The 24,873-nt window shown below is 42.5% G+C and overlaps 1 protein-coding gene across 4 annotated transcripts in view; it reads right to left on the bottom strand.

Annotated features, from left to right (window-relative positions):
• The window catches only part of LOC308480537 (sterol O-acyltransferase 1-like), a 308,289-nt gene that overhangs the window by 8,018 nt on the left and 275,398 nt on the right, over nucleotides 1–24,873 (bottom strand). For all 4 annotated transcript variants that reach the window (XR_013988121.1, XM_081012202.1, XM_081012201.1 and 1 more), the window contains exons 6-12: nucleotides 18,497–18,604; nucleotides 17,632–17,914; nucleotides 16,977–17,055; nucleotides 16,349–16,430; nucleotides 15,089–15,134; nucleotides 13,843–13,972; nucleotides 8,776–8,873 (exon numbers count right to left, since the gene is read on the bottom strand). Coding sequence is in view for 3 of the 4 variants with exons in the window: in XM_081012202.1 (XP_080868328.1) it covers nucleotides 8,776–8,873; nucleotides 13,843–13,972; nucleotides 15,089–15,134; nucleotides 16,349–16,430; nucleotides 16,977–17,055; nucleotides 17,632–17,914; nucleotides 18,497–18,604 (826 nt within the window). In the remaining variant the exon portion in view is untranslated. The remainder of the gene's footprint in view (nucleotides 1–8,775; nucleotides 8,874–13,842; nucleotides 13,973–15,088; nucleotides 15,135–16,348; nucleotides 16,431–16,976; nucleotides 17,056–17,631; nucleotides 17,915–18,496; nucleotides 18,605–24,873) is intronic.

Below are 24,873 nucleotides of genomic sequence, written 5' to 3'. Positions count from 1 at the left end.
TTGCAGGCATTAAATCCTAACCTCCTCCTTCCCAAACAGCCACCCGGAGAATAAGTCACTGGTGTCCCAGTATTTGTAGCTACACTAGGTCTCCAAGGCTCAGATCCAAAATGATCAGAGCTAAATCAAATGTGACATTTTCTCTACATGAACACTAATTCAATGTGGGGGGGGGGGTAACCTGCAAACCACATTCAGAAAAGAGAAATATAGAAGGTAGTTGAAATTCAGAGGCCTTTTCTATCACTGTCCTCTAAACTGCTCAAACTAATCATTAATGGCCCCAAGTGGAAGCAGCAGCAGGATCAGAACACACATTTGTATGATCCCTTGGAATTATTCATTTATTTAACAACATGTATATATATGTTGGAGCATTCTTTGGCACTGCCCTTCTTTGGGATTGGGATGTAGACTGATCTTCTCCAGTCCTCTGGCCACTGCTGAGTTTTCCAAACTTGCTGGCATATTGAGTGTAGCACCTTAACAGCATCATCTTTTAAAATTTTAAATACCGTATTTTTCGCCCTATAGGACGCACTTTTCCCCCTCCAAAAATGAAGGGGAAATCTGGGTGCGTCCTATGGGGCGAATGCAGGCTTTCGCTGAAGCCTGGAGAGCGAGAGGGGTCGGTGCGCACCGACCCCTCTCGCTCTCCAGGCTTCGGGAACACATCCGCAGCCTGCCGCCCAGAGCGACGGGCGCCCTGAAGCAGAGCGCCCCTTGCGCCGGGCAGACATCTGAACCGTGGGGAGTTCCCCGCAGGGCTCCCCACGCTGCGGATAGCAGCTTGCCGCCCGGCGTGAGGAGCGCCCTGAAGCAGAGCGCCCCTCGCGCCGGGCAGACATCCGCAGCGTGGGGAGCCCTGCAGGAGTTCCCCGCAGGGCTCCCCACACTGCGGATAGCAGCTTGCCGCCCGGCGTGAGGAGCGCCCTGAAGCAGAGCGCCCCTCGCGCCGGGCAGACATCCGCAGCGTGGGGAGCCCTGCAGGAGTTCCCCGCAGGGCTCCCCACACTGCGGATAGCAGCTTGCCGCCCAGCGTGAGGAGCGCCCTGAAGCAGAGCGCCCCTCGCGCCGGGCAGACATCCGCAGCGTGGGGAGCCCTGCAGGAGTTCCCCGCAGGGCTCCCCACGCTGCGGATAGCAGCCTGCCGCCCGGCGGGCAAGGCGCGCTGAAGCAGAGCACCCCGCGCGCCGGGCAGACATCGGCCAGCCCCACAAGCTCGGGGGACAGCAGGGAGGCGCAGCGCCGCCATCCCGCTGTTCCTCGACCTGGTTCGGTTTCCCCGACCTGGTTTTGGGGGGGAGAGATAGATAGTTTATAACGGCCATAGGCCCATATTCAATACATCATACAGCAACACAGGTATAACAAGATAAAATTAATCAATTAAATTACGTTTAAATCAAGTACATCTCAGACCGTAAGTTTCTAAATTCCATTAAAATAAGAACAATATAGCACTTAAAATATCAAATTATCAGTATAAATCAATATTTTTTAGGCAAAATCAATAATCATAGAGTAATCCATTTTTCCTTTTATAGGCTAATACTGTTATCAGAAATCTGGCAACAGAAAGGGACCTACTCGGATCTGAATCTTGCAATAAATGAATTAGCTGTGTTTCCAAGGAGTCACCTGAGATTTCCAATAATAAAGGGGACAAAAATCTGATCCGAGAAACTGAATGTAGTGAACAACAGAATAGTATATGTTGTAAAGATTCTATAGATCTATTATCGCATACACACACCGCTGAGATCCGACCATTGGAAAATCTATTATTCAAGACATTGGAAGGAAAGACATTAAATCTTGCCTTAATAAAGGCATATCTGTGGGCCGCTACAGACAAAGAGGTCAAATAAGATGGTATCTGCTGTGAGGGCACTATGCCAAGATTTAATGGTGAGCAAGTGCCACTACCCGAAATGATGTTTTGTTGTAGGTCAATCTCCTCAAGTTTTTGAGTGAGGATTTTTTTTTACTGTGGCTAGGTCCAATTCCAATAATTCTGATGGAGACAATCCATAGGTCACTACTTTAGAATGGATCTCTTTTGCCCCTAGGACAGGAAAATTATCTCTCCAGAGGCATTGGATCAAATACAGATTCGGGAGCCTATGCCTAAGGACAACCAGTAACAAAGGCTGCGCCTCCAAAGAGTATTTTCTAAAGATGTAGTTTTTAATTCTAAGCGAATAGCTGCGTTACTAACGCACTGGGGAAGTTTTAGCAGTCGTCTTAGAAACTGATTTTGAATTACCTCCAAGGGCATCAAGTTTACTGCGGTCCCCCATAAAGGAACAGCATATGCCAATGTTGCAATTACTTTAGCTTTGAATACTTTCAGGGCAGATGGAACATGAAGAGCCCCGTCCGAAAAAAAAAAGCGCAAAAGCGCAAAGGATAGGGCCTTGGCCTTGTTTAAAATATGTGCAATATGGGACTTCCAACCCAGATTATATTGAAGAAAGACTCCCAGGTATTGAAATTTATAGACCTGTTCAATAGGTTTTCCGTCTAATTGCCACTTATAGGATTTCCGACTTTTTGAGAAGATTAATACTTTTGATTTAGATTGATTTATAGTGAGGGAATTTGTTTTACAATATGAAACAAAGAATTTTAATGCTCTCCTGAGGCCAATTCTTGAGAAGGATAAAATCACAGCATCATCAGCATAGAGTAATAGTGGGCAACAATAGTTTGCAAGACGGGTGATTTCCTGAGATTCAGCCAGTGGTATCCTCCTGTCACTAATGAATAAATTGAAAAGAAAAGGAGCTAGGATACATCCTTGCCGGACTCCTCTGTTGATGGGCACAGAGTTTGTGAGATCACCGGCTGGGGTTATTCTCACCCTAGCAGCCGACCCCTCATGCAGCTGGATTATTAACCATAAAAGTCTTCTATCAATTCCCCATCGGGTCAACTTTTCCCAGAGCAACCTTCTGGGGATGCTGTCAAATGCAGCCTTAAGGTCGATAAAAGCCGCACAAAGTTGGCCCCGATTTGAAGAGGAGTATTTCCGGGCTAGATGGTGCAAGACTAAAACATGGTCCGTAGTTGACTGGTTCGGTCTGAATCCTGCTTGCTCGGGGGCCTATCAGTTTCTTTTCTTCAGTCCATTGGATAAGTCTATTCAGCAGAAAGCGTGCGTATATCTTTCCAACTATTGACAGTAAACTAATATTCCTATAATTCTCCGGATCGTCTGGGGAGCCTTTTTTATATATTGGAATTATAATAGCGTCCTTCCATATTTTTGGCACCCTTCCAGTTGTATTAATAGCATCGAAAGTAACAGCCAGCATTTTTGCCCACCAGTTGGAATGTAGTTTTATGGCTTCCGCCGGGACCAAATCTGGCCCAGGGGCTTTGCCGATTTTAAGTTTAGAGATTAAATTCAAGATTTCATTGGGGTCTGTAGGAGGCCAGATGGGGAGATGGTCAAATACATCATCAAGAGCGTTGGTATTGGAATCTGGTGACGCAAAATATTTCCTTAAAAAGGATTCCCAGACCGGGGCAGGAATTACTGTTAAGGGATATCTCCTTGATCTTCTATTAACCAGTTGCCAAAATTGCCGTGAGTTACATGAACTAGAGGCGACTATTAGCGCCTGCCAGCGATTATGTTGCCCCTCTTGCTTAGCCATTCTCTGGGCTTGCTTATATGCTGTTTTTGCTTGCTGGTAACTCCTTGGTAATACTAAGGCACCAGAGGATTTATATTCATTGTAAATGGCACAGAGATGTCGTCTAGCTTGTTTGCATTTTAAATTAAACCAGGGGGCACCGGTCTTAAAATGGGCCCGATTTACTTGTGTGGCTGGTACTGCAAAAAAGGACATAAGATCTTCTGTAAGCAAAGAGAATGAATTAATAATTCGTTCATGCCCATACAGATCTAAATCTAAAACAACATGAGTTTGAATTTTCTCTTGTTGGAAGAATTCCATATATTTTTGGGCTTGAGTTACTGACCATTTTATTCCTCTCACTTGTTCTGCAGTATTTATTCCCATATTTATGGGGTGTCTAGGCTTGATAGACTGCCAGTCTAGGGAAAGCTTGGCACTCAAGGGGAGATGGTCACTCATTTGGACGTTTTCTATTTTAAAATAAGAAAAATTTGGGAATAAATCTCTCGAAACAATAAAATAGTCGAGAACACTATTTGTAAGTGTGCTCAAATGAGTAAACTCACCCGGAATATCCGGGGGACAATTTCTGTTTAAAATTATCAAATTCAAACGTAAAATCAGCTGATACAGAAGGGTTCCCGCTTCGTTAACCCTATTATCTTTCGATTTTCTCTGTATATGTGGGGAGAGATCCGAGTTCTGGTGATCAGGTATGACCCACCATTTGGCCTTGCCTAGCGCTTCCCAGTTTGCAGCTGTACGAGCATTAAAATCACCTCCCATGACTGCTGAGATATTTGGGAACTTAGTATAACAAAAAGCTAGGTGTTCTTCAAGTGTTTCCCATTTGGAATGGAGGTCCACTACCTGCCCCCCAGGGAGGAAATAAACATTTGTTACCAGTAATTCAAATTTCCCTCCTGAAATCAGTCCTGTAATCGCGTAAGGAAAGGAAGATTTAACAAGTGTAAGTTTTGCTTGCAATTTGAGGGAAATGGCTATTACCAAACCTCCCCTAGGGCGTCCACCTTTAAGAGAGGGGCTAGCTGGAAGCCAAATGGTATCGTATCCATTTATGTCAATCGCCTCCTCTTCCCAAGTTTCTTGTAGGAGAATTACTTGAAATAAATTAACAAATTTTAAGAAGTCTGGATCAGATTTCTTCCCCCTCCATCCCGCAATATTCCAGCATAAAAATGACATCAAGGAGTGGTTGGGTTGGTCATTAGGTAGTCAGATCATGTGGGAATGGGATTCTAACTTTGGGGGAGCTTCAGCTTCAAAAAAATCAGTAATTTTCCTTTGAGAAGGTGGCAATCGTGCTATACATCCCAACTGTTTGAATTTATTGGGGTGGTTTGGCTGTAAATTCGTGCCACTCGTCTCACTAAAGGCAGATGTTTGGCCTAAGATAGTCGACTTTTCAGAGCCAGATAGTAGAATTAGGGGGCTATTACTTAGAGAGAGCGAAATTAAGTCAGCAGGTATCATGCCACTAGTTGAATGATCATTAGTTGTTTGGATAATTTTGTTAATACGACCTGTCGGGTCTTCGGCCAGATCATTCTTCGGGGCTAAAAATAAAATGGAGTCGTCTCTCATTTGTTGGTCTGGTTCAGCTGGTTCTGTTACCGGTTCGATGGTATCTATGGATTTATTCAACTTGCACACGTTAGAAGAGAGTGGGTTAATAAAATTACAAGTAAGTGGACCCATATGGGACACTTTACATGGAGAACCTAATTCAGATTCGTTAAGTTCCCTCATTTTGTCCCAAGCAGATGTTGTAGTCATATTTGCCTTAGAGAAGGGGTGCATAATAGATGGGTCTGGTGATGGGGTTTCCGCCTCCAGAGTATGGGAGAGTGGATTCATCTCCGCAACAACCAGTTGGCTGGTAGGGGTGGGTGCCTTCCCAACCCACAGGTCCAGTTCTTGGTGGTATAAGCGTGGGACAGAATCTGAACCACAGTCTCTATCAAGCATATTTTGTTTAGGTAATCTCAGCTGTTCCTCCGTCACTTTTGTCAGGCAGAAATAGTTATTTGTTAGATTTGTCTGATTTCTCTTCTTAGAAGGATTGGTTTCATCTACAGATAGAATGTAAGACCATGGATCTTGGATCAAAATGTCTTGCTTGGAGTTAGGTGTTGGAGTAGGTGTTAAGAGTCCCAAGCAATCCATCGCAGCGTCAGGGCAAGGTTTTATAGAACGTTCTTGCTTAGAAGATTTCCTGGTTAGAAGTTTCTCAGTGTTCCCACTGTTCTCAGTTATTGGGATACTCTTGAGAAGGTTAAAAAGCTTTTTAAAATCCATTTTTTTGTAACGCACTGCCTTAAAATTTTTAACATTTCTGCTCTTTTTTACCCTTATGGGCCTCCTTTTCAAGGCAGTAGCCCTACAAGATCTCTTGGCCTTCCTTGGTGGTCTGTTTTTGCAGGTGGTAGGAAGGAAGTTGTTATTACTTTCCAATTCTACAGTCACCCCGCTGGATTCCCTACAGAGAGTTTTGCAAGTGTCCATCATTATAGTGAGGATTTTTGTACAGGTGGCCAGATGAGATTTTATATTTTCGATATCCTCAGTTAAAAGCACAAGCCATTTGATAACTGATAAATCCTCATCCTCATTTGTCTCAAGTTGGAAGCAGGAGTCTCTTGATGTTTTAGGGTTTCCCGAAGACATCTCTGCAATTTGTTTTAACATTAGTTCTTCCACTTCTCGGACTCGGGATGGTTCAGGAGAAGCTTGGGATTTAAGTCTCTGTTTTGGGAGTACTTCGGTGACTGTACCAATTGTGTTTGGATTTACTTTGGGCTTTATTGGCCCTTTGTTGTGGCATTCTTCTACACAATCCTCTCTCTGCACAGCCGGCCCTTCAGTGCAGGAGGGAGAAGTTTCAGTTTCCTGCTGAATCTCACTCGGCTTGACTTTACCCCTATTCTTAAAGGGCCGAGAGCTTTTTGTTTGAGCCCCCTTTAGGGTAGCTCTTTTAGAGAGAGGTCTTAGATCACTCCGATAAAAGCCTGGTGTTCTGCAGCCACTCCTGGTCGTCACCATTATCATCTTGTGAAGGTCGAGTTGGTAAAAATCTCACCTCGGTTCATTAGCTCCGTCGGGTGTTGCAGGAGGGTTCTCCGCGGGACTGCTTCCAAGGTAGGCAGGTAATTGAGACCAATTTGCTGAGCTCCTTTGCCGTGGTGTTGGAGGCCGCGGTGGCGTCAGCGGCACCTTTCTGGCCGTGTCGCCCTCCTAGCTCAGTGGGAAAAGCATCCGAGATAACAAGGAGGTAAAACCATGAAATGATAAAATAGGGCAGTAAAACAATAAAGTAAAACAATAAAAGGACCATAAAACTATAAAATGGTGAGAGCAGCTGCCTCACCCTGCCTCACTGATCGGTGGCCATCTTGAAATCCTTGTTTTGGGGGGGAAATAAAGGAAAAAATTTTTTTCCTTTCTTTTCCCCCCAAAAAACTAGGTGCGTCCTATGGGACGAAAAATACGGTAGTTCAGCTGGAATACCATCACTTCCAGTGGCCTTGTTATTTGCAGTGCTTTCTAAGGCCCATTTGACTTCACTCTCCAGGATGTCTTGCTCAAGGTCAGCAACCACACTATCTGGGGTGTACGAGCCATCCATATATTTCTGGTATAATTCCTGTGTATTCTTGCCACCTCTTCTTGATGTCTTCTGCTTCTGTTAGGTCCTTACCACTTTGTCAAAGGGACTATATTGTGATAATTAGAATTGTTGGGAAAAGATTATATAAAGAAAATAATAAAAAATTATCTGAAAAAAAAATCTGTCTAAAATGTATAAGTTACTGTTGGAGTGGCATACAAAGGATGAACAAGTTAAATCAGTAATGATAGATTGGGCAAGAGATGTAGGACATAACATAATGTTTGAGGATTGGGAAAGATTGTGGAAGAAAGGGGTTAAGTTCACTGCATGTACAATGTTAAAGGAGAATATAATGAAAATGATGTGTAGATGGTATTTGACCCCTGTTAAATTAGCAAAGATATATCATAATTGTGATAATTTATGTTGGAAATGTAAAGAAAAAGAAGGAACTTTTTATCACATGTGGTGGACCTGCCCCAAGGTGAAAGACTTCTGGGAAAAGATTTATAATGAATTGGAAAAAAATGTTGAAATGTACATTTATAAAGAAACCAGAGGCCTTTCTTCTTGGAATGATAAATTATTTTTGTATGCCACAACTGCCACTCGAATTTTATTAGTGAAAAAGTGAAAACGCAAGAATTACCTACGATGGAAGAATGGCAGATGAGGAGTTTTCGGAGCTAGCCGACCTAACTGGAAGAGACCGTGACCAGACAGAGGAGGTGTATCAGGAAGAATGGACAAAATTTAATGATTATTTAGTTAAATATATAAAATTAAATTCATTAGAAATAGCTTGCAGATATTTAATTGGCTTAGGATTTCATATAAGTTAAGTGATGAATCAATATGTTTAATTTTAAAACAATTAACAATGTTAATAAGTGTAATTTTAATAAGATTACGATCCATGTTTATTTGTTTATTTGTTTTGATTATAATTTTGTGAAAATCAATAAAATTTTTATATAAAAAAATAAAATAAAGGCGCCAGTATATGCCAACACTAAAAGAAGGCTGCAGGTGAGTTCTGCTAAATAATTTATAGAGTGGACATACTTTTCTTCCATGACGCCATACCCAAAACTATTTACATTTGTTTAAAAGTCACAGCAAGGTTAAAATTCTATGCAAATAGCCCAGTAACACAACACATAGCAACAAATGCTTTTGAATCAGGAATGTCAACAGAAAAAAAGGCACAGGCTCCCTTTTTAACCAGAGGTAAAGGAATGTATTAACAGGTTGTCCAGAAAACTGATGGTATCTGATCGGCCTCTCTAGGCAGGAGAAACCTCATCAATGGCAAAATGACTCTCTCTCTCTCTCTCTCTCTCTCTCTCTCTCTCTCTCGACATTTCTAGCAAATGGAGGGTTCCACGAACCAAGGTACACTCTAAAACTGATAGCAAATACTTCTTTGCGTGTTGTGTTTTGTGCGTGTGTGAGTGAGAAAGAGAGATATCATGAGCCTTGCACATCAATTACCTTGTAGAACATTCTGTCAGCAAAGCGCAGCATCTCAGCAAAAGCATTCAGCCAGCAGTGAAGGAGTAAAAAAAATAAGATTACTATCGACAATAAATCTGTGGAGCAATGAAGAAAACATGTATTTCAGGCAAATTTATTTCAATCATGTGGAGGGGGAAATGGCTTGCCCTCCCCCCTCTGTATTGCTCCCCAAGTTTCCATAAAGGCTCTAGAATAGCAAACACTTGAAATAGAAGCAATGAAAGTATTGATTGACCTTGCTTAGGACAATATCTGAGGATGTTTGCTCTTGACCATTTGCTAATACAGTGTTGGGCAAAGGTTTGTTGATCTTATGCCACATATAAAGGTACCCCTGCCCGTACGGGCCAGTCGTGTCCGACTCTAGGGTTGCACGCTCATCTCGCTTAAGAGGCCGGGAGCTGGCGCCGTCCGAAGACACTTCCGGGTCACGTGGCCAGCGTGACGAAGCTGCAGCTGGCGAGCCAGCACCAGCGCCGCACACGGAAACGCCGTTTACCTTCCCGCTATAAAGCGGTACCTATTTATCTACTTGCACTTAGGGGTGCTTTCAAACTGCTAGGTTGGCAGGAGCTGGGACCGAACGACGGGAGCTCACCCCGTTGTGGGGATTCGAACCGCCGACCTTACGATCAGCAAGTCCTAGGCACTGAGGTTTTACCCACGGCGCCACCCGCGTATATGCCACATATACTGTACTGCAAAAGCTCTGTGAGGGGCAAATGGCAGCAAATAAGCTAGCAAGGATAAGAAATGGGCTTAGCAATAAAGATCATTAAAGATTGTTAATGTGTAAATGTAAAGCTATGTATTTTAGTTGCTTTGGTCATATTTGCTAAGGTATTAGTTAGCTTGAACCTTTATATACCATATTTTTCGCTCTATAAGACGCACCAGACCACAAGACGCACCTAGTTTTTGGAGGAGGAAAACAAGAAAAAATATATTCTGAATCTCAGAAGCCAGAACAGCAAGAGGGATCGCTGCGCAGTGAAAGCAGCAATCCCTCTTGCTGTTCTGGTTTCTGGGATAGCTGCACAGCCTGCATTCGCTCCATAAGACGCACACACATTTCTCCTTACTTTTTAGGATGGAAAAAGTGAGTCTTATAGAGCAAAAAATACGGTATATAAATAGAAGACGTATAATGTTGTGCTTCTGTTTTCAGGCCACGAACTGAGCAAGCAGACTTTCCCATCTCTCGGGGGGGGGGGGGGACTCCATGAGGAATTTAAAAGATAAAAAAGGAGTTTACCAAAAACAAACAAGCAAACAAACACTGGAGCCTTTCTGCTAGGGATTATATGGTTAGAAATCCCAAAAAAGGATGGTTAAGTTGTTTATGTATGTAACTACAGCAGCTAGGATTCTTTATGCTCAGAAATGGAAAGATAAAGAAGTCCTTACTAAAGAGGAATGGATAACACTGGTCAACAACAAATTTGTTGTCTGCGTTTTTTCATTTGATTTAGGACGAATCTGATGCGCTGAATCCAAAAATCACATTGGTTTTGCTCAATCAGGTCAAGTTTTTGAGCTATGGCCACATGTCGGATTTTTTTACGTTTTTGTTCACATGTACGCTTGTGTGGAGCATTTTAGAAGAAGTTGGTGGGGGTGAAATGCCATGTCGAATAATTGTTTTGATCGGAAATGATTATTTTAATGACAAGAAGTATTCAGGTCCGATAGTTCTGGGTGATTATGTCGAAAGGGATCAGTTTGAAGTCATAAAACCTCAAAATCTTCCATAAATTGGTGCGGCAAAGCTTAAAGTTGGGGGATCAAAACTAAGTTAATCGTGATCTTCAATCAGCACGTCGTCCTGTAGCTCATTGTGATGAAATTCCAGTGCCTATCTTTGGAGAACTTCCTGACATTAGTGACGAAGATGCCTCCAGTGTTGAAGGACATGAAGAAGAAGTAGTTCTTGAAGATGATCCTCCACATCCATTTTCCCAAAAGGGGTTGAATGATCTAGTTCGCGACCTCAGCTTGTCAAAGGACTCTGCCGAACTGTTGGCATCCAGATTGAAGGAAAAAAACCTCCTCTCTGACAGTGCTCGCATCAGCTTCTTCCGCAACAGGCATCAAGAGTACCTCCGTTTTTTCTGGGAAGAGAAGGACTTGGTGTACTGTGCAGATATTGCGCAGCTTCTGCTCAAGCTTGGAGTGCCACAGTACGAACCCAAAGATTGGAGACAGTTCATTGACAGCAGCAAGCGATCACTGAAATGTGTTCTGCTACACAACGGCAACCAGTTTGCCTCTATACCCCTGGCTCACTCGAGTACACTGAAGGAGAACTATGAAGCAGTGAAGTATGTGCTGGAGAAAATTGGTTATGATCAGCATAAGTAGTTTATTTGTGTTGACCTGAAGATGGTGAACTTTTTGTTGGGACAACAGTCTGGCTTCACCAAGTACCCATGTTTTCTGTGCATGTGGGATAGTAGGGACCGTGCTCAGCATTACACGAAGAAGGACTGGCCTGTGCGGGAGGAATTGGTGCCTTGCAAAGAAAGGAACGTTATCAACGACCCTCTGGTGGACAGAGACAGAATACTCTTCCTACCGCTGCACATCAAGCTCGGCTTAATCAAGCAGTTCACCAAGGCTCTGGACAAGGATGGTGACAGCTTCACTTACTTGTGCCAGGCTTTTCCAGGATTGACCATGGAGAAGTTGAAAGCTGGCATCTTTGACGGTCCTCAGATCCATCAGCTCATCAGAGATCCAGAGTTCGGAAACTCAATGAACGAAGTGGAACTGGAAGCGTGGAAGGCATTTGTTCTGGTAGTGAAGAACTTTCTTGGCAACAATAAGGCCAGAAACTACGCAGAACTTGGCAACAACATGCTGACTGCTTTCAGAAACCTGGGCTGCAACATGAGCGTCAAGATGCACTACCTATTTTCACATATGGACTGGTTTCCTGAGAACCTGGGTTCAATGAGTGATGAGCAGGGGGAGAGATTCTATCAGGACATGAAAGAGATGGGGAGCAGGTATCAGGGTCGCTAGGACGCAGTCATGATGGCTGACTACTGTTGGACTCTGAAGAGAGACCTCCCTGCCGCTGAGCATTCCAGGAGTTCCAAGAAACGGAAGTTCAAGCCCTGAAGTTTGAAAAATGGTGAAGCAACATGCACTTTACGTGTATTTACCTTTATCAATGCCCACCATTCAGTTTACAGCAAACCTGACCTGATGGAGAAAAACGGATGCCATTTCCTGATTCAGCAGTGCAAAAATACCCTAAATCAGTCTAGACAACATTCAAAAAGTAAAAAATTGTTGCCCAGTGTAATGTAATGGACCTATGTTGAATTAGCAAAGCTAACAGCTATAATAAGAGAATTTAATGATGATTACTTTTTTGAAGAATGGAAGCCCTTTTTGGATTTTTTGAAGAAACACTACAACATGAAGAATCCACAACTAGGTTTCCAGCTAAGAGCAACAGAAAAAATTAGAGACTATTGTGTTATGATTATGATAAATGAGTGACATAGGCTGCAGCAAAGGGGGGGGGGATAAGGAAAACATCACAGAAAATGGGTTGAGAAGTCAAGAACAGAAATGATATCCCTTTTTAAAAATGCATTGGAATGTTATGTGTAAAATGTGTAAAATGTGTAAAATGTTCAGAAATTTAATAAAAGTATTATTTAAAAAATTGTTAATGTTTTAGATAATTCTGTTGCTTTAGTCATACTTGGTAAAGTATTAGTTAGCTTGAACCTTTATATACCTGCATATATAAATAGAAGGTATATAAAGTCCTTTACCAATATCAGACTATATAGACTAGAACCAAGGATAAAGAATCTGCTGTTTTAGTTAAAGATTTACTTTTGTGTCATCTGTTTATTGTTTGACTTGGCTGTTCTGGTCTGAGGTTAGTTTGTTGTACTAAGTGATGACTTGTAAGGGGGTCTTGACCAGAGCATGGAGGTCATGACCAGAGCATGAGGATGTCATGTCATCGCTAATGCATAATGGACAACGTAGAACTCGTTATATATTTAGCATGATGTAAACTGTATGTGAAAGAATATAAAAGTGTATTGAAACCTGTACAGTACAGAATCAGTACAGTATCCACCATTTTAGGGGACTGTCCTTGACTGCAGTAAAGTTAATAAAAGGGTACTGTCTTGCTGGAATCCTTGGTTGAATTTCTTATTTAATGGGACGAACCTGGGGAGTGATTTTGGCCCCTCGCTTGACAATGACCATGTAAATAACTGATTACCCTCCCATTAGGAACCATTGTCTGTTTTTTGACTGGCATCTAAAACAGACAATGATGGAGCCAGGCACTCTTCCCTGGGGACCACATTCTACAAGCAGGGAGCCACCGCTAAAAGGGTCCATTTCCATGTTCCACCCTCCACTCCTCCTTATGCAGTGACCAGGCTGGTTCACCAGCAGAGAGGAAGCCCTTCTGGTGTTGGGGTTCTGAGCCGCATGAGGATTTATAGGTCAAAACCAGCACTTTGAACTGAGTCCAGAAACTAACAACTGCTTGCATCCCCAACACAAGACTAAAAAGCAGTGTTGGATGAAGCAGGATCGCACCTTCTCCAGTCTACCAGGACTGATGTTACTAAGGAACATACTGCAAAAGGTGATCAGAGAGAAGAGCAGTAGCTCAGTGGTAGTGAGCGCATGCAAAAGGTCAATCTGCAGCCTCTCCAGGTAGAGCCAGGAAAAGTTCCCTGTCTGGAAACCCTGGAGATCCACTCCTGGTCAGTGTGGACGACCCTGAGCTAGATGGGCCAGTGGTCTGATCAGTGTAAGGCAACTTCCCATGTTCTCTCTCAGAACAGTGAGATTCACGCTCAGCTTCAGCTGTTGCCCCAGTAAAAGGTTTTCAGGAACCCTACAAGTCAGGGAACCACAAAGCTAAGATCATATATCCAACAGGCCATACACTGCCAGTTGTTGCCAATATCACCACTGTATCTGATTATTTATTTGTTGCTTAGAAAAATTCCGGAATTAAAAGGGGCCAGGGTGATACGCAAAAGCACTCACTTGGAAGCATGGTGTTCAAGATGCAAAGGACCAGCCCTCGTACATTAAAGTGCTCTCGGCCATATTTCCGAAATGCAGGATAGGTGTATATTTCACTTATATAGTGCAAATAGAAGAGTGACGCAAGGGCCTAGACGAGTAAAAACAAAAGCCCCTGATTATAAAAGTAGCACAGGAGGAATCCGTAAGAGAGAAAGCTGATCCCAGTTACCAATATGCACAGATCTAAGCTGAGTAAAGATCATACATTTAACGCACATGACATTCCCCAAAGAATCCTCAGACATGCACTTTAACCTCCCCCCCGAGCTCTAATTCCCAGCACCCTTAATAAACTGCAGTTCCCAAGATTCTTTGTGGGAGGAGCCAGGTGCTTTAAATGTCCGGTGTGTATGCAGCCGTAGGCAACAGCTGACCAAAGGTTTCAGTGCCACTACGATAGTCCGTGCTTCTTTCAGATAAACGGCATTCCACGTGGGCTCCACCATGTGCAGAATTACCATGCCAGCAGTTGGGAGGCCTGGGTAGGTGCGCTGCTGGCATGTGTATATGTGGAGGGGCCCAGGTGGAACACCTGATTTACCGACAGCAGCTGCTGTGGTAGCGGTTTCATTGTCCTGCAAGGAGCAGGTCCCATGAGCAGAGACTGATTAACAGACTATCTTTTTATCCAAGATTGTCCTTTGAACTTTTAGGATATGTGACACTGCACGGCTAGCCCAGCCCAGGAAAGGACTACATCTCCATTTGAGAAATATGACCATGCTTGAAATTAGCTGATCTGCTCCACTCAGCAAAATAAAAATACAGTATACAGATTGCTGCACTGTTCATAATTTCCTAAACTCTGGAAAATGTTTACAGATGATAAGAGGACTAGCACACAGGCATCGGTTAAAAGTCGGTTTAGGAAGGCTTGTCATTTAGTACTATTGTATCCTGAGAAGTGAAACTGTTTTATTTATCTTACAATGGGAAGGTGTGTTTGTCATTAGTTTAGGGGTAATTATTCATTCAGCGATCCAGATCTAAGGGAATAGGATGCAATTCCAGGTGAACAGGCATGGAAGCTTCAGAAAGCATTGTGTCTATTTTTTTAATGCCAAAATAAAAATAACTAATACAGGCTTGTGCACTCCGGTAGGCTAGTACATATTTTTATGAACCAGTAACTCTTATCAGCTTTCAAGGCTGTATAATTATCTGCAGAAACACAGGAATCCCCAAAGGAACAGAAATATCTAACCTGTGCAAACATGGTAGCTACATAGCTCCATCTTATTGTAGGATTTCTGAAAAGAAAAGGAAATCACAGTCATTACACCTAAATCAAGACAAGAGCTTGCTTGGCATCAACTGAAACCTAATTTGTGAGAATTTTACAAACAACTGCTAGACAGCAAATCACTTTGAGTTACTTTCCATGATAAAAGCAATTAATAAGTGCAATAATAATAATAATAATAGCAGAGCTGATGTAGTCTGCAGTAAACACAATCCAATTTCTATTCCAGAACAGCAAATATTTAAAGTAAGAAAGTCTGTTTGCTAGTTATGACTTTGCTCAAATGGCATGCTTTACTAAATGTGCAGCTGCACTATTATTTTTTTAACAGTTCATTATTTTGCATAAAGAAGGAAAGGAGTAGTTGTGGGCAATAGGATATACAGACTGCAGAATGTTGAATACCATGAAAAATAGAAAGACAACCCTGTATAACACAGCAACTTCTACAAAGGAACTCTAGAACCTTATATATAAAAAACCCATCAAAACCCATGAAGTGTAGAATATCTTAAAGTCAAAATGGTCAGACTCAGCACTTGTTACTGGAACCAGAAACAAAAAGCTCTGATGTATGTGCTCAAAAGAGATATGCATTGAACCAATGCATTTTGGATCCTACTAGGCCTGCTCCGGGAAAATTCAGAGAAACAAATGGTTGTCTTCAACTAACCTTTACTCAGAGAACACCCACTGAAATTCAGGACCATGAGTTAAGTTAGAGACCCAGCAGTGGGTAGGGTCAGAGGCAAAAGTGGGTAGTGCAATAGACAAAGAGGCTCAGAGGCCAGTGGTGTAGCATGGGTTGCCTGGGGCCGTGCGGAGAGGTTGGGTGGGAGGGAGGGAAACACATTCAACTGCCTAATACTATCCGCATCGCCCAGGAGACATAAGAAGAGTCGTTCTATGGTCTGGAGAGGTCCCTCCTGGTTCGCATGGAGAAGCTGTTTTCAATGGATCCCAGCGACAGAATGTGCAGTTATATTGAGGCTGCCCTGAGTGTTAAACTTTTGCATCCATAACAATTTTGTGCCCAGGGCAACCGTGCCTGTGACGCCACCATGCTACGCCACTGCAGAGGACTGCACTTGCCCCCTGGGCCTGAGGTCCCCAACCTGTGTGTTATGCCCTCCATTATGAAGCATGCATCCAGCCCAACCTCGCAATCACAATGGCTATAAGAATTGCCAAGTCACAATGGAGCAACTACATTGACATTACCGGGGATAGGCATCTCTGTAAATAAGGGTGGGAGCAAAGAGGAAATACAGGTACTGGGAAACTTTAGGAACTTGGACGGTGTCTGAAAAAGCAGAATGGAGAGAGTTGTTTAGTACCAGATAATGCCACACACTAAAAAATAAACCCACAGGGTTCCATCCTATTTTCTATGGGTCTCAAACTGTTCATTAATGCTTGAGTTTAGCAGTAATGCATTTATACAATTTCTCAGTCCAAGAAGATGGTTTGTATGCCATTCTTATTCTACTCCCCCCCCCAATGAGTAAGACAAGTCTGTGACAAGTCCCTTACCTCTAGTCCACCCCAGGTTTAACGCCCTCCCACCCCAAATAACCCCCCTATTGTCAGAGCACTTTCCCCTGTTCCACTAAACCCAGGATTCTCTTATTTCCTTTGCAAGATGTGTACTCCTATTCCAATAAGCATTAGAAGACTGACAAGTTGCATGGTATTGGTAATCTTGCAAAACATGGGGAGGCCCATACACACATTCTTCTGAACTAGAACAGGTCTTTGAATTGTCTCCATGTCACAGAACCCAACCCTCAGAGGGGAGGGTGCCTTCATCCCCACAGCTGTACAATTATTGTAGAAAACAGTCACTCACTTGTCTTCTGTGGCGTAAAGGAAAGTATTCGAGAAGTATTCTCCCTAATGAAAGAGTAGCCTTTCATCAGCAGGCGCACCTAAAGGAGTGGAATAACAGATAAAATGTATTTGACATCTTACAATTAAGTGAGAGATGGTCCAGCAGGATACCATGGTCAATAGCATCAAAAGCTCCTCTGCCCCTCTTTTGATGAAGGTGAGACCAAAGCAGATTCAGTCTCAAGCCAGGTCTGCACCCAGAATGCAAGAGGTCGAGAGAATTGGTATCCTCCGAGAATGCTTCCAGTTGTACTGGCATTGCTCTCTCCTTCATCGTGCTCAAAAAGAGGGTGTTTGCAGCAAGTTATTAGTGGTTTAAACCATCAGTGTATCTGAAAACAGAAGTACCTACTAGACCTTAAGAATTATGGTGCGTTTCTTTTTGCATCTGACCATTTCTAACACCCTTAGGTTCAATCTCTTGGAAAAAATGAAAACTTGTCACCATTAATATTTCCCCAAGTCAGGCAGAAGCAAAAGTAGAATGTGTACACAAAATTACAGGTTAGCTAAGGACTCAGATCCTGGCATAAAGCAGCATTTTGCTAATTCAAGCTTTGTGAAATGACCTAGAGCTACATCCACAAGAAACTAGCTCTCCACATGAAACTCACCTGCTCAAAGGTCACTATGGCAGCAGAAACCGGTGGTAAACGGTAGGCAATGACAATGTAAGTTGGAACCACTCCAAGCGCAAATATTTGGAAGATCATGAGGAGACCCCCAAAGAAAGCGGAGCGGATTGTCTTGTGGGAGGAACCATGGTAGCCCTGGGCCCACAGCAGGAAGAGCCCATAGGGCACAGTCAGGGTGGACAGGAACATGTAAAGCCAAGTGGAAGCAACAACAGAAGATTTGCCAAAAGTGTAGACCAGGAGATCAAACTTCACCACCAACCTTCAAAAGAGATTCAAACAACACAGAAAGTTAAAATCATATACTTGGGTTAAAATATATATTCCATCAGGTTAAATCAGTAACAGCTAATTCTATAATAAAAGTTGAGGTACTTTTAATCTTTTTTAGTATTTTAAGTTTTGTATGTTTTAGAGTATGGCTGTGATTTTTTTTTAATGCTTTTATTGTTTTATCATTTCGTAAACCGCTTTGAGGTTCCTTTTAGAATCAGGCAGTGTACTGTATAAATCTTATGAAACAAATACTGAACTTAAGTATACACCCTTAAGGTTTTATACTGCACAGAACACTCTAAAGCAAGAAAGCAAACACAGAGATACAGACAGATACAACCCCTACAGAGATCCAGGACCCCTTGGATAAGCACACGCACGTGGGGAAATTGTAGTTATTGTGGCATAGCCTGCAGCCCTTCAGTTAGTACTGGGAGGGCTCCACATCTTCCAAGACTTTGCATGCAGATACATTTTCATTGGTTCAGGTATGAAATGACTCAAGTCCAACACTAAAACAAAACAAAAACAAACAAACCTCCAGCTGATCCCTTCAATATTTTCCTACCTTCCTTCATCAATGGAGTCTACTATGAGGGTGCTGAGAATGATAATGATGAAGAAAGCAATGAACACATGATGTATGCTCCGGATGTCTTTCACTTCAAATAGCTCGCTGAGGAAAATAATTATAAGAAGTACATTAGAACATTTCAGGGGGTGGGGACAAACTCCAGGACTTCCAGTGATTAAACTTAAGAGCTGAAAGCAACAGGAATATGGTCAGAAGATTCGGAGGATATGGCCATGGCTTCCCTGGGCCATTTGCTTTTTCTCCTTCAAATGTAACATGCGATCACTCTTTTTCAGTGCAATTTCTCTGCATATGTTCTGCAAAATTCATCTGTCAACAAATATAAGACCTTCACCACTTTTTAGAGGGGGTAGTTTGGAAAGAGGTGCCGCTGTACAAGAGAAAGAGATTCCCGAACTGTTTCCAACAAGCAGGCAGTGGCGGAGCTTCATGCACCGGGCGACAGAGAGCAGGTGGGGGCGTAGCTGGCGTGTGTCCTAATAACTAGCTCAATTTGCCTACGACAAGCAGACCTGAAGGCTCTCATCGCCTACTCATCCCTAAGTCATATGGGCCTAGTAACCTCTGCTATTATTATACAAACACCATGAGGCTTGACCGGAGTCATAACCCTAATAATTGCACATGGCCTAACTTCCTCAGCCCTCTTTGCTCTAGCAAACACTAATTATGAGCGCGCGCACCCCCAAACTTTACTTCTTGTACGAGGCCTACAACTTGCCTTCCCATTCATATCAACTTGATGATTATTCATTAACTTAACCAATACAGCCATGCCCCCCTCAATCAACCTACTTGGTGAGTTATTAATTATTACTGCCCTATTTAACTGATCATCCCCCACCATCATCCTCACCGGGGTTGAAACCCTCATTACTGCCACTTATACATATTCTTAATAACCCAACGCAAAGCCATTTCAAATCAATTTCGCCTTTTCCCTCCCACCCATGCTCGAGAACATCTTATCCTTATCCTACATTTGCTACCCCTAGGACTTCTAATTCTAAAACCCACCCTAATTTCAGGATTATTCACTTGTAAATATAGTTTACCAAAAACACTAGACTGTGACTGAGATAGAAGGTTCTACCTTCTTGTTTACCAAGAGCTGTATAAACAATTAGAACTGCTAACTCACATAACTAAGGATGAAGTCCTTAGACCTCTTACTTCTATAGGAAAGTAGTAATCCATTGGTTTTAGGTACCAAAAATCTTGGTGCAACTCCAAGTAAAAGTAAAAATGCACGACCTCTTCCTACACTCAACCATGCTAACAGTCCTATTTATCCTAACACACTCTGTTCTCACAACTATAAACCCAATTCCTTTCAAAATAGGATGAGGCATGCTTTACGCAAAAACCACTGTACAATTGGCATTCAAAGTCAGCCTAATCCCCCTAGCTATTTTCATAAACTATGGCACAGAAGCCTCAACAACCAATTTTACATGAACTAACATTGCCGATAGAGATATTAATATTAACCTTGTCTTACACACGTACCCCCTCACATTTATCCCAATTAGTTTATTCGTTACATGATCTATCCTTGAATTCGCTAACTGATATATATTCCAGACCCCCACATATCCCGATTCTTCAAATACCTCTTAGTATTTTTACTAGTCATATCAATGCTTGTCACAGCCAATAATATATTTCAACTTTTCGTTGGTTGAGAAAGTGTGGGAATTATGATTTGCCCGCCCTGATGCTAATACAGCAGCCCTTTAGGCTATTATCTTCAACCATGTAGGAGGTATTGGACTTATATTAGCCCTTGCCTGACTTGCAACACACCTAGCAACTTGAAATATTCAAGAAATAACCATTCAAACAAAAAACCCGCTTCTCCTACCCCTCTTCGCCCTAATTCTCACCTCCACTGGCAAATCTGCCCAATTCGGACTACACCTATGACACCCAGCAGCAATGGAAGGCCCAACACCCCTTTCAGCTCTATTGCACTCCAGCACTATGGTTGTAGCTGGCGTGTTCCTTTTAATCCGACTTCACCCAATCTTACAAAACAACAAGACAGCCTTAACTATTTGCCTCTGCCTAGGAGCACTCACCATACTATTCACAGCCCTATGTGCCCTAACACAAAACAACAACAAAAAATTATTGCTTTTTCAACCTCTAGCCAACTAGGCCTGATACCTATTGGCCTAAACCAACCTCAACTCGCCTTCCTTCACATCTCAACCCATGCCTTCTTCAAGGCTATACTATTGTTATGCTCTGGCGCAATTAGTCACAACTTAAAGACATCTGAAAAATAGGGGGCGTACAAAAAATATTACCAGCGACAGCTACCTGTTTAACCATCGGAAATCTTGCCCTTACAGGAACTCCCTTTTTATCGGGCTTCTATTCAAAAGATACAATTATTGAAACCATAAATAACTCCCACCTAAACGCCTGAGCCCTTATACTTACACTTTTTGCAACAATAGTAACCGCACCCTACACCTTACGAATAACTTTTTACGTCCAATTAAATACACCACAAACAACAACATCCATTATAAATGAAACACCCCTGACCCTTACTAACCCCCTTATTCGTCTTGCCATTGGAAGCCTTCTAACAGGCCTAATCCTCATAGCCACTATTTTACCAACAAAACCAACTCCAACTACTATGCTAACCTCTATAAAATTATCCGCCATCATCGCCATCATGCTGCTTTATGCGGCTTTTTTGCCTCCTTCTACATCTGCCGCTTTACTTGTACTTACTACATGTGATTATCTATTTACTATTATGTATATAGTGCATTAACTGATTTACCCCATGAAAAAATTGAATATAAATTATCCCAATTCGTGCCATTGCCTTCCATTAAGAGTTTGGGTGTAATCCTCGGGGCCACTAGGGGGCGCATTGGAAGATGGCCGACAATACCATCTCTCCGACCCACACGGGGTAATTAAGAGGCTGTTATGGGAGTAGGCAGCCTCCCTTGTTGCCCCAAGGAAATGGGGAACACTGCCATTGCCTGCTGTGCCCATAAATCACCCCCTAATTCGAAAGAAGGGGGTGAGGGCCCTAGGCAGAATGCCCCCGTGCGGACATCGGCTCTCCTGGACGCTGTCTCTGATCGTGCACTAGTTGCAGCAATTTGGAATAATTAATTACAAAAGAAGCAAATGCACATATTTCAAGTGAAGAAGGGGAGTGAAGCCTGCTAATTTAAGTGACCTCTGCGAAAGAAGACGACGGGCTGGAGAAACAGGAATATTTTACGATGAAGATACACCAAAGGCGGGGTATGTTGACAACGGGGCTGAATGGGGGGGGGAAACCTTTTTTACTTTCCTTCTATGTGATTTACAAGAACCCCTCCTCATTAGAACCGTCGGTTGAACTGACCCAAGCAGGATGATTAAGGTCTGTGTGGAGATAAACTTTAACCAAAAGTATGCTTTATGGAGACCGAGAAGCAATAAGAGCTTTTGGGAATGGCACAGCAATTAATTCGGAGTCGCCATCTTGCCAAAGGATTTACAGCCAGGAGGAAGAACGGATTTGTTTTCAGACTGCATTCCTAGTGAATCTCCTCAGAGGTTTTGAGAAAGGAAGCAGATTGGTGAAGATTAATGACGCTAAGACTGTTTTGATGTATGGAAGTGATGTTATATGGAAAACGTCTGGATATGGCTACTGGATAAAAAAAAAAAATATCCACGCAGGATTACAAACTGTTCTAACCAGCTTGTGGAGACTATCAGAGGTCACAAAGAGAAAGGAAAAATATATGAAAATAACAACAAGAGATGTGGAAAAATAATAAGAAAGGACTGGATAGTACTGTGAACATCATAAGGTTAGATTTGTGGACATTAAAACAGCAGTAAGAAGCAAGAAGTTGATTGGATCCCTTCAGAACTTGAAATCTGGGTACCCCCAACAAAAATTTAAAATTCGGCTGTGTAATTTGGAATTTATGTAATTTGGTTTGATTTGATGTGATTGGTCGGTTAATAAAAAATTATTCTTTAAAAAAAAAGAGTTTGGGTGTAATCCTTGACGCCTCCCTTTCCATGGAGGCGCAAATTACAGCAACAGCTAAGGCGACATTTTTCCATCTTCACCACATTAAGCAGTGAGTCCCCTACCTTTCCCGCCCCGACCTGGCCACAGTGATCCATGCGAAGGTCATCTCCAGGCTTGACTACTGTAATTCGCTCTACGCGGGGCTGCCCTTGAAGCTGACCCAGAAACTCTAGCGGGTGCAGAATGCTGCAGCAAGGCTCCTCACGGGGTCTCTGCCATGGGAGCATATTCACCCAGTGCTTTTCAAATTGCACTGGCTCCCGGTAGAGTACAGGGTCAGATTTAAGGTTCTGCTTTTGACCTTTAAAGCCCTTCACGACCTAGGACCCTCGTACCTACGGGACCGCCTCTCCCGGTGTGCCCCATGGAGAGCCTCAAGGTCCATAAATAGCAACACCCTAGTGGTCCCAGGCCCTAAGGAAGTTAGATTAGCTTCAACCAGAGCCAGGGCCTTTTCAACTCTGGCTCTGGCCTGGTGGAACGCTCTGCCTCATGAGACCAGGGCCCTGCAGGATCTGATTTCTTTCCGCAGGGCCTGTAAGACAGAGTTGTTCCACCTGGCCTTTGGCTTGCAGCCAATTTGATTCCCTCCCTCTCTTTCTTTTTTCCTTTCCATCTCCTCCTGCGATGAGGCTACATTTTAATATTTTAATGTTTCAATATTTTAATGTTGTATTTTTAAGTTGTGTTTAAGTGTGTTTTTAAGTTGTAATCATTCAACTTGTTTTTATTATTGCTTGTAAGCCGCTCTGAGCCCGGCCTTGGCTGGGGAGGGCGGGGTATAAATAAAAATTATTATTATTATTATTATTATAAATAAGACATAATTAATCCTGTTACATACATCATTCCCACCATACTAACAATTGCCCTAGCCATAAACACCCAGAAGTCATACAAGGCATAACAACTGCTCTAATTATTGCAACATGACAAAAATTACCACCAATATCTCTACTATATATAACTTCTAATCAACTCCCAACAACAATTTTATTACTACTAGCGATTTCCTCTACCTTAACTGGAGGATGATCTGGACTAAATCAAACCCAACTATGAAAAATCATAGCATTTTCGTCAATCGGACCCCTAGGCTGAATAGCTGCCATCTCCCCTATCTGCCAGAAACTTCTTCTTCTAACCTTAATAATTTATCCATTAATAACTACCTCCATGTTCCTAATTTTCATCACTTCAACTGCAAAAACCGCCAAAGATTTTGGAACAATATGAGTAATCTCTCCAACACTCTCCACCATCACAATAATTACCCTTATAGCATTAGGGAGACTCGCCCCATTAACTGGCTTCTTACCTAAATGATTAATTCTAGAAGAATTAACTACCAACCACCTCATCCCTCTAGCAACTGCCCTGGCCTTAACCACTTTACTAAGCCTAATATTTTACATGCGCTTAACTTATACTAAGCTTCCCGTTTTGGCCGCAGGAATTACAATGCTACTAACAGATCGAAACCTAAACACATCGTTTTTTGACCCAGCAGGAGGAGGCTACCCAATTCTCTACCAACACCTATTTTGATTTTTTGGTCATCCAGAAGTATACATCCTCATTCTCCCTGGCTTTGGCATAATTTCCCATATCGCCACATACTATGCAGGAAAAAAAGAACCATTCAGCTACATAGGTATAGTGTGAGCCATAATATCAATTGGCTTTCTAGGCTTCATTGTATGGGCCCACCACATATTTACCGTAGGTATGGACATTGACACCCGAGCCTATTTTACCTCAGCCACAATAATTATTGCCATTCCTACTGGAGTAAAAGTTTTTAGTTGACTCGCAACTCTTCATGGCGGAACAATTAAATGGGATGCTATATTTGGGCCCTGGGATTCATTTTTTTATTTACGGTAGGCGGCCTTACAGGTATTATTTTAGCCAACTCCTCATTAGATGTTATTCTTCATGATGCCTACTATGTAGTTGCCCATTTCCATTATGTCCTATCAATAGGAGCTACATTTGCAATTATAGGTGGATTTGTCCACTGATTTCTGCTCTTTACAAGTTATACTTTGCATTCCTCATGAACAAAAATTCAATTTGGCGTAATATTTACTGAAGTCAACATAACATTCTTTCCACAACATTTCCTCGAATTGGCGGGCATGCCCTGACGTTACTCCGACTATCCAGACGCATACACCTCTGCAATACTATTTCATCAGTTGGCTCCTTAATTTCACTGACAGCAGTAATTATAATATTATTTATTATCTGGGAAGCTCTGGGAGCTAAACATTAAGTA

Source organism: Podarcis pityusensis (assembly GCF_964106645.2).
Source record: "Podarcis pityusensis genome assembly, chromosome: 6".
Classification (NCBI taxonomy): domain Eukaryota; kingdom Metazoa; phylum Chordata; class Lepidosauria; order Squamata; family Lacertidae; genus Podarcis; species Podarcis pityusensis.
This window is presented reverse-complemented; position numbering and strand designations above follow the sequence as displayed.